We start from the raw sequence: 14124 nt of genomic DNA, 5'->3' as shown, positions 1-14124 counted from the left end.
TTATGATTTTGACTGTAGGGAGCCAATGAGGATCAGGTAATTACAAGACTGGTGACGTGATAACAAGACTGGATCAGGTAATTACAAGACTGGTGACGTGATAACAAGACTGGATCAGTTAATAACAAGGCAGGTGACGTGATAACAAGACTGGATCAGGTAATAACAAGACAGGTGACGTGATAACAAGACTGGATCAGGTAATAACAAGACTGGTGACGTGATAACAAGACTGGATCAGGTAATTACAAGACTGGTGACGTGATAACAAGACTGGATCAGGTAATAACAAGACAGGTGACGTGATAACAAGACTGGATCAGGTAATTACAAGACTGGTGACGTGATAACAAGACTGGATCAGGTAATTACAAGACAGGTGACGTGGGACGTTCCTCGTGCGGCCTAATGGTCTTGGAACCAGGGTTTGATACCCGAGGACAAGGGTCCTTGAATTACTGTAAATTTATAATAAGTATTCACTCGAGGAGTGATATATTTATCAGAGCTAATCTGATGTGATCTTAATGAGGTCAGGGAAATATAATTTAATTTATTTTATTATTTATTTTATTAATACAATGGAGCATTATAGAACATTTATGGAGCATTTATGGAGCATTATGGAGCATAATGGAGGTACTCTAGATTATTTGAAGACTTACATAGTTTGTGTCAAAAGGCAGTTTTACCATCTTGATACCTGCTTGATGGGGTTCTGGGAGTTCTTCTACTACCCAAGCCCGGCCCGAGGCCAGGCTTGACTTATGAGCGCTTGGTCCAACAGGCTTTTGCATGGAGCGGCCCGCAGGCCCACATATCCACCACAGTCCGGTTGGTCCGGCACTCATTTGAGCTCGTTGAAGCCAAATATTGACTATAAGCAAGTGCGAGAACCTACGTTGCTCTGAGAGGGAAAAATCACCATCTCGCAGATGGTTGGTGAAACAGGATCAGGTGATCAGCAGGCGACACTGGCAACATTTTTGTTATGAACTAACCTACTTAGGTACCTCCGCATTCATACATCTACCCTACACTATATAAGGGTTTATAGTTTGTTAATAGCGAGTATGTGATACTCAAACTCCAACTTCCATGTGATCAGTAGCCAATACTGGGAAACTTAGGACGTATTATGAAAATATCCTGAAAAAACATGAGAGTGAATAACGCCATTGAAAAACACCAGGTTCTTCACACCGGCAGGTTTGACGGGTCAAATGACAGGGCTTTCAGTACTGTGGTGTGAGAGATTATGACCCACTGTCTGCTCACAGAGATGACACATGAAGTGATGAGGAATGAGACACGTCACCTGTAGCCACCTGCCACAGGTAACGGTAACCGTCTGCCATAGGTAACGGTAGCCACCTGCCATAGGTAACGGTAGCCACCTGCTACAGGTAACGGTAACCGTCTGCCACAGGTAACGGTAGCCACCAGCCACAGGTAACGGTAGCCACCTGCCACAGGTAACGGTAGCCACCTGCCATAGGTAACGGTAGCCACCTGTCATAGATAACGGTAGCCACCTGCCACAGGTAACGGTAGCCACCTGCCATAGGTAACGTTAGTCACCTGCCACAGGTAACGGTAGCCACCTGCCATAGGTAACGGTAGCCACCTGCCACAGGTAACGGTAGCCACCTGCCACAGGTAACGGTAGCCACCTGCCATATGTAACGTTAGCCACCTGCCATAGGTAACGGTTGCCACCAGCCACAGGCAACGATAGCCACCTGTCATAGATAACGGTAGCCACCTGCCACAGGTAACGGTAGCCACCTTCCATAGGTAACGGTAGCCACCTGCTACAGGTAACGGTAGCCACCTGCAACAGGTAATGGTAGCCACCTGCTACAGGTAACGGTAGCCACCTGCAACAGGTAACGGTAGCCACCTGCTACAGGTAACGGTTGCCACCTGCCACAGGCAACGATAGCCACCAGCCACAGGTAACGGTAGCCACCTGCCACATGTAACGGTAGCCACCTGCAACAGGTAACGGTAGCCACCTGCTACAGGTAACGGTAGCCACCTGCAACAGGTAATGGTAGTCACCTGCCACAGGTAACGGTAGCCACCTGCCACAGGTAACGGTAGCCACCTGCCACAGGTAACGGTACCAATCTGTCACAGGTAACGGTAGCCACCTGCCACTGGTAACGGTAGCCACCTGCCACTGGTAACGGTAGCCACCAGCAACAGGTAACGGTAGCCACCTGCCACAGGTAACGGTAGCCACCTGCCACAGGTAACGGTAGCCACCTGCCACAGGTAACGGTAACCACCTGCCAGTGGTAACGGTAGCCACCAGCCACAGGTAACGGTAGTCACCTGCCACAGGTAACGGTAGCCACCTGCCACAGGTAATGGTAGCCACCAGCCACAGGTAACGGTAGCCACCTGCCACAGGTAACGGTAGACACCTGCCACAGATAACGGTAGCCACCTGCCACAGATAACGGTAGCCACCGGCCACAGGTAACGGTAGTCACCTCTCACAGGTAATGGTAGCCACCTGCCACAGGTAACGGTAGCCACCTGCCTCAGGTAACAGTAGCTACCTGCCACAGGTAACGGTAGCCACCTGTCACAGGTAACGGTAGCCACTTGTCACAGGTAACAGTAGCCACCTGCCACAGGTAACCGTAGCCACTTGCCACAGGTAACCGTAGCCACCTGCCACAGGTAACCGTAGCCACTTGCCACAGGTAACCGTAGCCACCTGCCACAGGTAACGGTAGCCACCTGGCACAGGTAAAGGTAGCCACCTGCCACAGGTAACGGTAGCCACCTGCCGCAGGTAACGGTAGCCACCTGCCACGGGTATCGGTAGCCACCTGCCACAGGTAACGGTAGCCACCTGCCACAGGTAACGGTAGCTACCTGCCACAGGGAACGGTAGCCACCTGTCACAGGTAACGATAGCCACCTGCCACAGATAACGGTAGCCACCTGTCAGAGGCAACGATAGCCACCTGCCACAGATAACGGTAGCCACCTGTCACAGGTAACGGTAGCCACCTGCTACTGGTAACGGTAGCCACCTGCCACAGGTAACAGAACTCCAACCTGATCGTGGTAACCACTGTGTCGCACAGTCTGGTGGACGTTCTGTGCTACCCATATACAAAATTATCAGAACTAAACAAATCCCAATTTTTTATAGTAATCCTTTCAGGACGTTGAGAGTTGGCGATTTCTCTCCCTATCTGTCTTCAATGTTTGGAATCTTAAAAACAAAGATGGGATTCCTAAGTCTACGTGAACTTCACCCTTGTTGCATGCTAATTTAGCTGCAATATCTGTGTTATCAGGATGGGTTATACTTGTATGAGATCTTATCAATGTAAAGGAGATTCTAAAGCCTTTATTGTGTTCAGCGAGCAACTTATATATAGTGCTATATGAAGCTGTTAACTTTTAATCAGCCTATTTATGTCTACACACACAAAAAAACAGATAAGTTATCAACTACGTTAATATCTACAAACACGAAACTTACATAACACAGGAGTCTCTACTCTAAGTGAAACATATAATTGTACTTACATGGAGCTAATGTATCTCTTCCTTTCCATAAGTCAACACTTATATGAGTAAACTATGCTACTGTTACTTAAACACTTGTGACCAAAGCGATGTTCACTACCCACACAGCCACAGTATCTCACGGTACACTCTTCAGGTCACTCTGGGGAAGCCTTGACGGAGGATATAGTTCAGGAATGTTCCCACTTAAGATGAACTCAACAAATGAGGCACTAACGCGTCTCTGCCAAGCTCTTAACCTCCCTCTGCCTTCCGAGCTCTTAATCTGCCTCTGCCTTCCGAGCTCTTAACCTGCCTGTGCTTAAAACCTTGTCGAGTACTCGGTATCCACTAAGTTCGCAAGCACAGCCACACGCGGGCAAGACTTGGCCCCTTGCCAATACACTACCAGACAAACACAACCAGGTCCTACAATGCCTACTCTTGCGCAGTTTGTCTAAGGTTGTAAAGATGCAGCAATGTTGCATTAGTAGAGACTTGTGTCCTTGAGGCGAGGCTTGATGCAGGCGGACGGTGTTGACTAGGGGCTGCTGGTACGACACGCTGAGCCTCAGAAGCGAAGCCAATCAGGCCTTCGTACCAGCTAGGTCCCAATGGTAAACACTCTGATTGGGTTTGTTAATCACGATGATGAGCGGAGCCTCACAGGCGAGACCAGTCAGGACTCAGTAACACATGGCAAAACTTCTGATTGGTTTTGCTAATCAAGACGATTCGTGAAAACAAACTAAAATCCACTCAACACCTTGAGTGTGTGTGAGGTAGCCCGCTGTAGATAACACGCTGTAGATAGTATTGTGAGTCAACCACAGTTGATAATTCCTTTTCTGGTCAACTCTCTCTTCTCTAAGAGCTGACTATCTATAGTCTGCTCACATTGAGAGCAACAGGTTAGATTCCCTGGCCATTCATATTGGTCTGCAAGCATTTTTCTCTGTGTGCAAGCAGACATATGCTGATTATTTATGATGTTGGCTTGAAAACATCTTGATATTTTCAAGTATTTATTAGAAATATGGTTCTTTTATTTCTACGTTTCCATTTATAATTACTTATTCGGATATTTATATAATAATTTCGTAATATTATTCTGTAATTCGTTTTTTTAAACTTTAAAGGATCGTTGCCAGTTGTATTAAGGATGGTCATATTTATTTTATTTACAAGTAAACATGTAAAAATTGAACTCAACTTGACTTTTTTACATTCATTTCAGATTATAACTTTTATACAAGATGGATTTTTTTTTTTTATAGATAACAAGTTGGTTGGTTTTGTTACGTAATATTTGAGAGATGATTTTCAACACATGAGAAATATGGCATTTGGAAGACCGGTCTTACCCGAAATATATATATATAAATAGATATTTTGGTTAACTCTGATGTTGCATCAGGGGTTAAACATTGAAGTGTGTCATAATGTTGATAAATTTATATGTACACTTACATCTCATAAGCAAAAATAATCAGTAAATTGTTTATATCAGACTGTAGCTTCGAGATGACGTAAATGTTTCTACTGTTAAATGTTGACACTGGTAGACTGTGGTGGTGACTGGAGGCCGTCAATCATCACTGGTAGACTGTGGTGGTGGCTGGAGGTTGTCAATCATCACTGATAGACTGTGGTGGTGGCTGGAGGTCGTCAATCATCACTGGTAGACTGTGGTGGTGACTGGAGGCCGTCAATCATCACTGGTAGACTGTGGTGGTGACTGGAGGCCGTCAATCATCACTGGTAGACTGTGGTGGTGACTGGAGGCCGTCAATCATCACTGGTAGACTGTGGTGGTGACTGGAGGCCGTCAATCATCACTGGTAGACTGTGGTGGTGACTGGAGGTCGTCAATCATCACTGGTAGACTGTGGTGGTGGCTGGAGGCCGTCAATCATCACTGGTAGACTGTGGTGGTGGCTGGAGGCCGTCAATCATCACTGGTAGACTGTGGTGGTGACTGGAGGCTGTCAATCATCACTGGTAGACTGTGGTGGTGGCTGGAGGCCGTCAATCATCACTGGTAGACTGTGGTGGTGGCTGGAGGTCGTCAATCATCACTGGAAGACTGTGGTGGTGGCTGGAGGCCGTCAATCATCACTGGTAGACTGTGGTGGTGGCTAGAGGCCGTCAATCATCACTGGTAGACTGTGGTGGTGACTGGAGGCTGTCAATCATCACTGGTAGACTGTGGTGGTGGCTGGAGGCCGTCAATCATCACTGGTAGACTGTGGTGGTGGCTGGAGGTCGTCAATCATCACTGGTAGACTGTGGTGGTGGCTGGAGGCCGTCAATCATCACTGGTAGACTGTGGTGGTGGCTGGAGGCCGTCAATCATCACTGGTAGACTGTGGTGGTGGCTGGAGGCCGTCAATCATCACTGGTAGACTGTGGTGGTGGCTGGAGGCCGTCAATCATCACTGGTAGACTGTGGTGGTGGCTGGAGGTCATCAATCATCACTGATAGACTGTGGTGGTGGCTGGAGGTCGTCAATCATCACTGGTAGACTGTGGTGGTGGCTGGAGGCCGTCAATCATCACTGGTAGACTGTGGTGGTGGCTGGAGGCCGTCAATCATCACTGGTAGACTGTGGTGGTGGCTGGAGGTCGTCATTCATCACTTCTAGACTGATGAGTGACGGACCCCAATAAGATTATCCACAAGTTAACTAGTGGTGACTTTCGTTTCACCTTCACCCCCAACTTCAGCATCCAGCTCGAAATCGCCAAAGTCTGATGAGACTGAAGAGGCAGAGCTGCACCGGTTGTCTACCTGGCTGACTGAGTGCGTCAGACGCGGGTGCGTCGCAGTAGACTCACTTGCAGTCTCTACTCCGGAATCAAGAGAATGTGCGTTTTCGATAGACAGCTGCGTGATAGTGGTGGCGATAGACATGATGCGACTTCCTCTACCGTGGACCTCGGGTTCGTTCCCCGGCGACTGGTGGTGTCTCAGCGAGCTTTTACTATCAGCTGGGCTGGAGCTTCGGCCCAGGAACCTGCCCAAGTTGCCAGTGGCACGCGACAGCTTGCCACGGTTTTCTGACGTCAACACCAGGATGCAGAAGATGCCCACTCCCCGCAGGGCATTAACGCTAGAGGGAATATACCACAGGTAGTCATACCAAGCAGTTGAGGGCTGGACGACGTACTGCGCCACTAGGAAGGCGACCACCTCCATGAACCACGTCGCCCCGGACCACACCACCAGGAGTACCGACTCCCTCCACCTGTAAGGCAACCCAGACGACATTCCCCTTGTTACAAAATGTTAAAACAAATTTATATCAAAACCTTAAAATGAGAAGTTTGTTAAAATTACACTGATAAAGGAAGCTGTAAACAAACACAAAGTCCAAGTTCCAAAACTTCCTATGAAAATAGAAGAAGAATTAAGATGTTATGCTGCTAAAGCCAAGAATAATAATTGAATTGATCCTAATCAAGTAGTGTAAATACAGACAAAAGTTGTGATGGAGATAAATAAAACATGATAAGTTTTAGATAAAGAATTTCGCCAATAAAAATCAACTTGTAAAAAGAAGAGCATTTTTTAGTATTTCATCAAAAGCGAAAGAACCTCGTTTTCTATTGTTCAGCAATTCAGAGCCGATACACTACGTACCCAACATGAACTTGAGTCCTGGCTTTGTTGCTGTTGACTCTTCCATTTCACAGTAAATACTTAAATGCTCTAATCTTTCTAACAAACGTGACCTAACATAAGCCTACCCTTCCATTTATCTTTTTTTCTCTTTCCTTTTCTTTCTCTCGTCTCTCTCTTTTTTTCTGTTCATTGTTTTCTCTTACGTTTCCTTACTATCCTCTTCTTATTCCTATTACTATCCCTTTCTCATTCGGGGGTTATAATAGGAGCTGCCTCGTATGGGCCAATGGGCCTTCTGCAGTTCTTATTCCTACTACTATCCACTCTACTACACCTTACCGTTCGTATCTTTAGCCTTGCTCCTCACCACTCTCTTGCCTATTTATTGCCTGTATCACCACGCACATTCAGCACCGCTCCTGTGCCAGGTAAGTCCACCACGGGCTCACCATAGCCTGTGCTACTGGCCCCGCTCCTGTGCCAGGTAAGTTACGGGCTCACCATAGCCCGTGCTACTGGCCCCGCTCCTGTGCCAGGTAAGTTACGGGCTCACCATAGCCCGTGCTACTGGCCCCGCTCCTGTGCCAGGTAAGTTACGGGCTCACCATAGCCCGTGCTACTTGCCCCGCTCCTGTGCCAGGTAAGTTACGGGCTCACCATAGCCCGTGCTACTTGCCCCGCTCCTGTGCCAGGTAAGTTACGGGCTCACCATAGCCCGTGCTACTTGGAACTTGTTCCGAGTAGCTGAATCTATAACAACAACAACAACAACGTCCCTCATCACAATCGACTTGAGAATGGTCCAGGACGGACCGAAACGTCTTCGTCCCTTCACCTTCTAGTGTGTGGTCTGGTCAACATACTTCAGCCACGTTATTGTGACTCATCGCCTTCTATTGTTATTGAAAGATCTTGAGATCCTAGAGCGGCCAGCTACCTTTCCCAGCGCCTCCATGTCGATGAACACTAATCCATGCCCAGAGGGGAAACGCACACTCTCCTCAGGTCTTGCCCGGAACCCGATGATCTAGAACCCTAGTCATTGTAATGCGTTCCTTTATTTGTAATCAATCGATAAATTTGTAATCAGTAATAAAACACGAAGTACCAAGACAAATTAACAGGGCTAGCAGAAGTAAATAATCAAGTACTTCTAACTGGTTTCGTCCCATCAGGGTTCCTGACCTGATGGGACGTAACTGTTATGCCCGGGATATTGTAAGAGACTGAAAGTTGAGGTGCAATCAGTGAAAGTTTGATTTAATGTAATTGGTAAAAAACTGTTTCATTTAAATTAAATTTAGCAAAATTGTATAAGTAAATGAAATTAAGATCAGACATGAAAGAACTAGACTCTAAAGATGGAAATAAAGTGAGAGATGCAAGAACAGAATGTTAACTGACGAGGGAAGAAGACTGGACAATAAAGTCATCAACATTAACATTGTTTATGAATAATTTATCCATAATAAATATATTATTTATCAGAGATTATTTATCACTGATCAATAAGTAATAGTCACCTCAACAGAGTTTTGTAGAACTCCACAAGTTGTGTTCGAGGCGGGAGTTGAAAACAATAGAGACAACGATGCATTTATTGGACAAAAAGTCTGAAATAAGGTGCCTCAAAAAATGAAAGATTAGAGCTTAGCCAGTTAAGATTTGTGCCTTTGTTAAAAGCTTAAGATTTATACAGATCTTTAGTAAAAAGAAATGTAAACGAATTCACAATTTAAGGATGACAATATATGACGAGGGTAAGATAAATTACCTCCGGTAGTACACGGGTCTTCCGGAAATCAGTCTGTAAGCTGCCATTTTCAGGCGAAGAGGCAGCTAATGAGTCTTTCTAATTGCGAGAAAGGTTTTCAGTTTGATTCATAAAAGTCATGATATATATTTATGTATATAAATATCTATATTAATATTCATGATATATCTGAGCATAATTCCTTCCAGAGATAACAAAAGAATGGTTAGCTGCGGGAATACGTTGCAAGAATCCTTTACAAGGATCACAAACCTCTACTGAGTTGCTGGGAGCCGGGCCCGGCAAACCAAGGTGTAGAGGTAGGACAAACAAACAAACCACAAGGTAGGAGGTAGGAGAGGGTAGGGTAGGAGGAAGGTAGGAGAGGGTAGGGTAGGAGGAAGGTAGGAGAGGGCATCAACAGTGACACTGGGGTGAAAGCTTCCACTGAAACAATGATAGTTTCAATATTGATATTGAAACTGATCAATATCAATATTGATACGTGTGTATTGCACAACGAAAATCAATAGTCACCTCTTGGGGAAATGAAGATACAACTTCCGATGATTGGTTCACTCGGCAGACCGAAAGTGCCAAAAGCACTTTCTCTTTCACTTTTAAAAGCACTTTCAAAGATCTATATGATTTGTAGATGCAGAATGCATAAAAGATCTTAAGGGTAGATGCAATATATTTAAATGACGAGATATCACAAGAAAGAACATAAAGTGCCTGTGAAGCGTGTGTGAATGTTAATCTGGACTGTCTGTTATGTGTTGAAGATAATCTCGAATGTAATTAACTGAGATGTTGAAAGGTGTTTTCACTCTTAGGATCAGAGGAAGAAGACTGAAGTAACTTCATATAACGAACAATAAAATCCCTCAAGAAGCAGGAATGAGGTCAGCAAATATTGAAACAAGACAGTTGCAGCCTAGTTTGCTAAATAATGAATGAGGACATGGGTGAAGCTGGTACTTTGCTCGCATCCATTCTAGAGTACAGTGACCGGAACTACACACACACACAACACAACAAGTCGGGGTCCCATAAGAGCAAGTTCCAGTTACTAACCATAATATAATTATAATTTTAACCCGACCGTTTATGCAATTTTTACCGGTTTTAACCAATATTCCCAAATGTTGATTGAAATCTCGGAAGCCTAAACAATACATAACGACCCAATACATGTGTAAGTGTATTAAAAACCAAATTTGCGGATGTAACCTACGTCCTTTCTCAAGGAATAGTATACAATGTTCTGAACAAGATTATAGGAGCTTGCGTTTTAAATCTGGCAGAAAGCCTCACTTGTCCTCCATCATTTAATGGCATTTTGACTACGCTCCCCAGACTCGCCAAGGGACGTCCCAGGAAGTCGCAATGGGACGCTCTATGGAGTCGCCAAGGGAAGCCCCAGGGACTCGCCAAGGGACGTCCTAGGAAATCGCCAAGGGACGCACCAGGGAGTGCCAAGGGACGCACCAGGGACGCCCCAGGGAGTCGCCAAGGGACGCCCCAGGGACTCGCCAAGGAACGTTTCAGGAAGTCGCCAAGGGACTCCCCAGGGAGTCGCCAAGGGACTCCCCAGGGAGTCGCCAAGGGACGCCCAAGGGAGTCGCCAAGGGACTCCCAAGAGAGTCGCCAAGGGACGCCCCAGGGAGTCGCCAAGGGACTCCCCAGGGACTCGCCAAGGGACGCCCCAGGAAGTCGCCAAGGGACTCCCAAGGAAGTCGCCAAGGGACGCACCAATGAGTCGCCAAGGGACGCACCAATGAGTCGCCAAGGGAGCACCAGGGACGCTCCAGGAAGTCGCCAAGGTACGCCCCAGGGACTCGCCAAGGAACGTTTCAGGAAGTCGCCAAGGGACTCCCCAGGGAGTCGCCAAGGGACTCCCCAGGGAGTCGCCAAGGGACTCCCCAGGGAGTCGCCAAGGGACTCCCAAGGGAGTCGCCAAGGGACTCCCCAGGGAGTCGCCAAGGGACGCCCCAGGGAGTCGCCAAGGGACTCCCCAGGGGACGCCCCAGGAAGTCGCCAAGGGACTCCCCAGGGAGTCGCCAAGGGACGCCCAAGGGAGTCGCCAAGGGACTCCCCAGGGAGTCGCCAAGGGACGCCAAGGGGAATCGCCAAGGGACGCCCCAGGGACTCGCCAAGGGACGCCCCAGGGAGTCGCCAAGGGACTCCCCAGGGACTCGCCAAGGGACGCCCCAGGAAGTCGCCAAGGGACTCCCCAGGGAGTCCCCAAGAGACTCCCCAGGGAGTCGCCAAGGGACGCCCAAGGGACTCCCCAGGGAGTCGCCAAGGGACGCCCCAGGGAGTCGCCAAGGGACTCGCCAAGGGACGCCCCAGGGAGTCGCCAAGGGACTCCCCAGGGAGTCGCCAAGGGACGCCCCAGGGAGTCGCCAAGGGACTCCCCAGGGACTCGCCAAGGGACGCCCCAAGGAGTCGCCAAGGGACGCCCCAGGGAATCACCAAGGGACGCCCCAGGGAGTCGCCAAAGGAATCCCCAGGGAGTCGCCAAGGGACTCCTCAGGGAGTCGCCAAGGGACTCCCCAGGGAGTCGCCAAGGGACGCCCCAAGGAGTCACCAAGGGACGCCCCAGGGAGTCGCCAAGGGACGCCCCAGGGAGTCACCAAAGGACGCCCCACGGAGTCGCCAAGGGACGCCCCACGGAGGCGCCAAGGGACGCCCCAGCGAGGCGCCAAGGGACGCCCCAGGGAGGCGCCAAGGGACGCACCAGGGAGTCGCCAAGAGACGCCCCAGGGAGTCGCCAAGGGACGCCCCAGGGAGTCGCCAAGAAACTCCCCAGGGACTCGCCAAGGGACGCCCCAGGAAGTCGCCAAGGGACTCCCCAGGGAGTCCCCAAGAGACTCCCCAGGGAGTCGCCAAGGGACGCCCAAGGGAGTCGCCAAGGGACTCCCCAGGGAGTCGCCAAGGGACGCCCCAGGGAGTCGCCAAGGGACGCCCCAGGGAGTCGCCAAGGGATTCCCCAGGGAGTCACCAAGGGACGCCCCAGGGAGTCGCCAAGGGACTCCCCAGGGAGTCGCCAAGGGACGCCCCAGGGAGTCGCTAAGGGTCTCCCCAGGGACGCCCCAAGGAGTCGCCAAGGGACGCCCCAGGGAGTCACCAAGGGACGCCCTAGGGAGTCGCCAAAGGAATCCCCAGGGAGTCGCCAAGGGACTCCTCAGGGAGTCGCCAAGGGACTCCCCAGGGAGTCGCCAAGGGACGCCCCAAGGAGTCGCCAAGGAACGCCCCCAAGGGACGCCCCAGGGAGTCACCAAGGGACGCCCCACGGAGTCGCCAAGGGACGCCCCAAGGAGTCGCCAAGGGACGCCCCAGGGAGTCGCCAAGGGACGCCCCACGGAGTCACCAAGGGACGCCCCACGGAGTCGCCAAGGGACGCCCCACGGAGTCGCCAAGGGACGCCCCACGGAGGCGCCAAGGGACGCCCCAGCGAGGCGCCAAGGGACCCCCCAGGGAGGCGCCAAGGGACGCACCAGGGACGCCCCAGGGAGTCGCCAAGGGACGCACCAGGGACGCCCGAGGGAGTCACCAAGGGACTCCCCAGGGAGTCGCCAAGGCATGTCAAAGTGGCGAGTCCCTGTGAAACATAGTCACAACAACAACTAATGATGGACGCCAAGCGAGGCTTTCTGCCAGATTTATAAACGCAAACTCCAAGAATCTTGTTCAGAACAATGTATACAGCACCTTGAGGGAGGATGAAGGTTACGTCCGAAAACTTGGGTTTTAATACATTTTCACACATATAAGATCTTTCTTTCACTTTCATTAATACTCATCTTGTGTCAACGGACAGCAGTTCCCTGTTTTCCCCTGAGAAAAAAATTTAACCCGTCATCCTAATAGACGTATACTAATAATAATCCTCCTAACACACATTTTGACGTATACTCTGCCTAAGGCCAAAAATTGTCGTACTAGAAAATGGAAACGACTCGCGTAATTGACATATTGCCCCGTTTTCTGCTTGTGGTTGTCTGGTACGTTAGGATAAAGGCACTTTAGGACGACCGTTTCTTGACAATAGTGAAGATTAGTCGTGTTCACGTTGAGTTTAGTCCCCCCCTGTTGCTGGAGCGAGTCCTGTGGGCCTTCATAGAAAATGTGTTCTAAAACATCTGCTGGTGACCTATGATAGTGTTACCCACAGTAACCAGTACCCTAATGACGAGTGTATCAAGACAGCCACTACCCTAAGACAATGTGTCCCAAGACAACCACTACCCTAATGACGAGTGTATCAAGACAACCACTACCCTAAGACAATGTGTCCCAAGACAACCACTACCCTGAGACAATGTGTCCCAAGACAACCACTACCCTAAGACAATGTGTCCCAAGACAACCACTACCCTAAGACAATGTGTCCCAAGACAACCACTACCCTAAGACAATGTGTCCCAAGACAACCACTACCCTAAGACAATGTGTCCCAAGACAACCACTACCCTAAGACAATGTGTCCCAAGACAACCACTACCCTAAGACAATGTGTCCCAAGACAGCCACTACCCTAAGACAATGTGTCCCAAGACAACCACTACCCTAAGACAATGTGTCCCAAGACAACCACTACCCTAAGAAAATGTGTCTCAAGACAGCCACTACCCTAAGACAATGTGTCCCAAGACAACCACTACCCTAAGACAATGTGTCTCAAGACAGCCACTATGCTAAGACAATGTGTCCCAAGACAACAGCTCACGTCCAGTGTGTCCCAAGACTACACAGCTCACGTCCAGTGTATCCCAAGACTACACAGCTCACGTCCAGTGTGTCCCAAGACAACAGCTCACGTCCAGTGTGTCCCAAGACTACACAGCTCACGTCCAGTGTGTCCCAAGACTACACAGCTCACGTCCAGTGTGTCCCAAGACAAAACACATTCAGCGTGTGTATTAATATGACAAGTCAAAGGTCGTCTGTGTAAAACCAAATAAGACATGGAGGATTGACTCACAGGTTGTGGGGGTGTAGGGAAGGCTGCCCCCCGTCACCCTGGTGCTGGCGAGGGCCGCTGGTGGACGAGGACTCTCCCCCGCTGTCACGGACCAGGCTCTTCAGTGGTGTCTCCCTCCCATCACTACCTGTCCTCACAGTACATGCAGGTAAATTTATCGAGACAATAAACAACAATAACTCGGCTATCATTTAGTATAAACTTTGGTGTGGATGGTGT

The 14124-nt window shown here is 49.3% G+C and overlaps 1 protein-coding gene across 1 annotated transcript in view; it reads right to left on the bottom strand.

Annotated features, from left to right (window-relative positions):
* Positions 1-5994: 5994 nt before the first annotated feature.
* LOC123774871 (uncharacterized) overlaps positions 5995-14124 on the bottom strand; it is a 90187-nt gene continuing 82057 nt past the window's right edge. The window contains exons 7-8 of the mRNA XM_069316578.1: positions 13906-14032; positions 5995-6785 (exon numbers count right to left, since the gene is read on the bottom strand). Coding sequence (XP_069172679.1) covers positions 6221-6785; positions 13906-14032 — 692 coding nt within the window. The 3' untranslated portion in view covers positions 5995-6220. The remainder of the gene's footprint in view (positions 6786-13905; positions 14033-14124) is intronic.

Source organism: Procambarus clarkii, chromosome 84, assembly GCF_040958095.1.
Source record: "Procambarus clarkii isolate CNS0578487 chromosome 84, FALCON_Pclarkii_2.0, whole genome shotgun sequence".
Taxonomy (NCBI): Eukaryota; Metazoa; Arthropoda; class Malacostraca; order Decapoda; family Cambaridae; genus Procambarus; species Procambarus clarkii.
The sequence above is the reverse complement of the archived record's forward strand: the minus strand, read 5'-3'. Positions and strand labels throughout refer to the sequence as shown.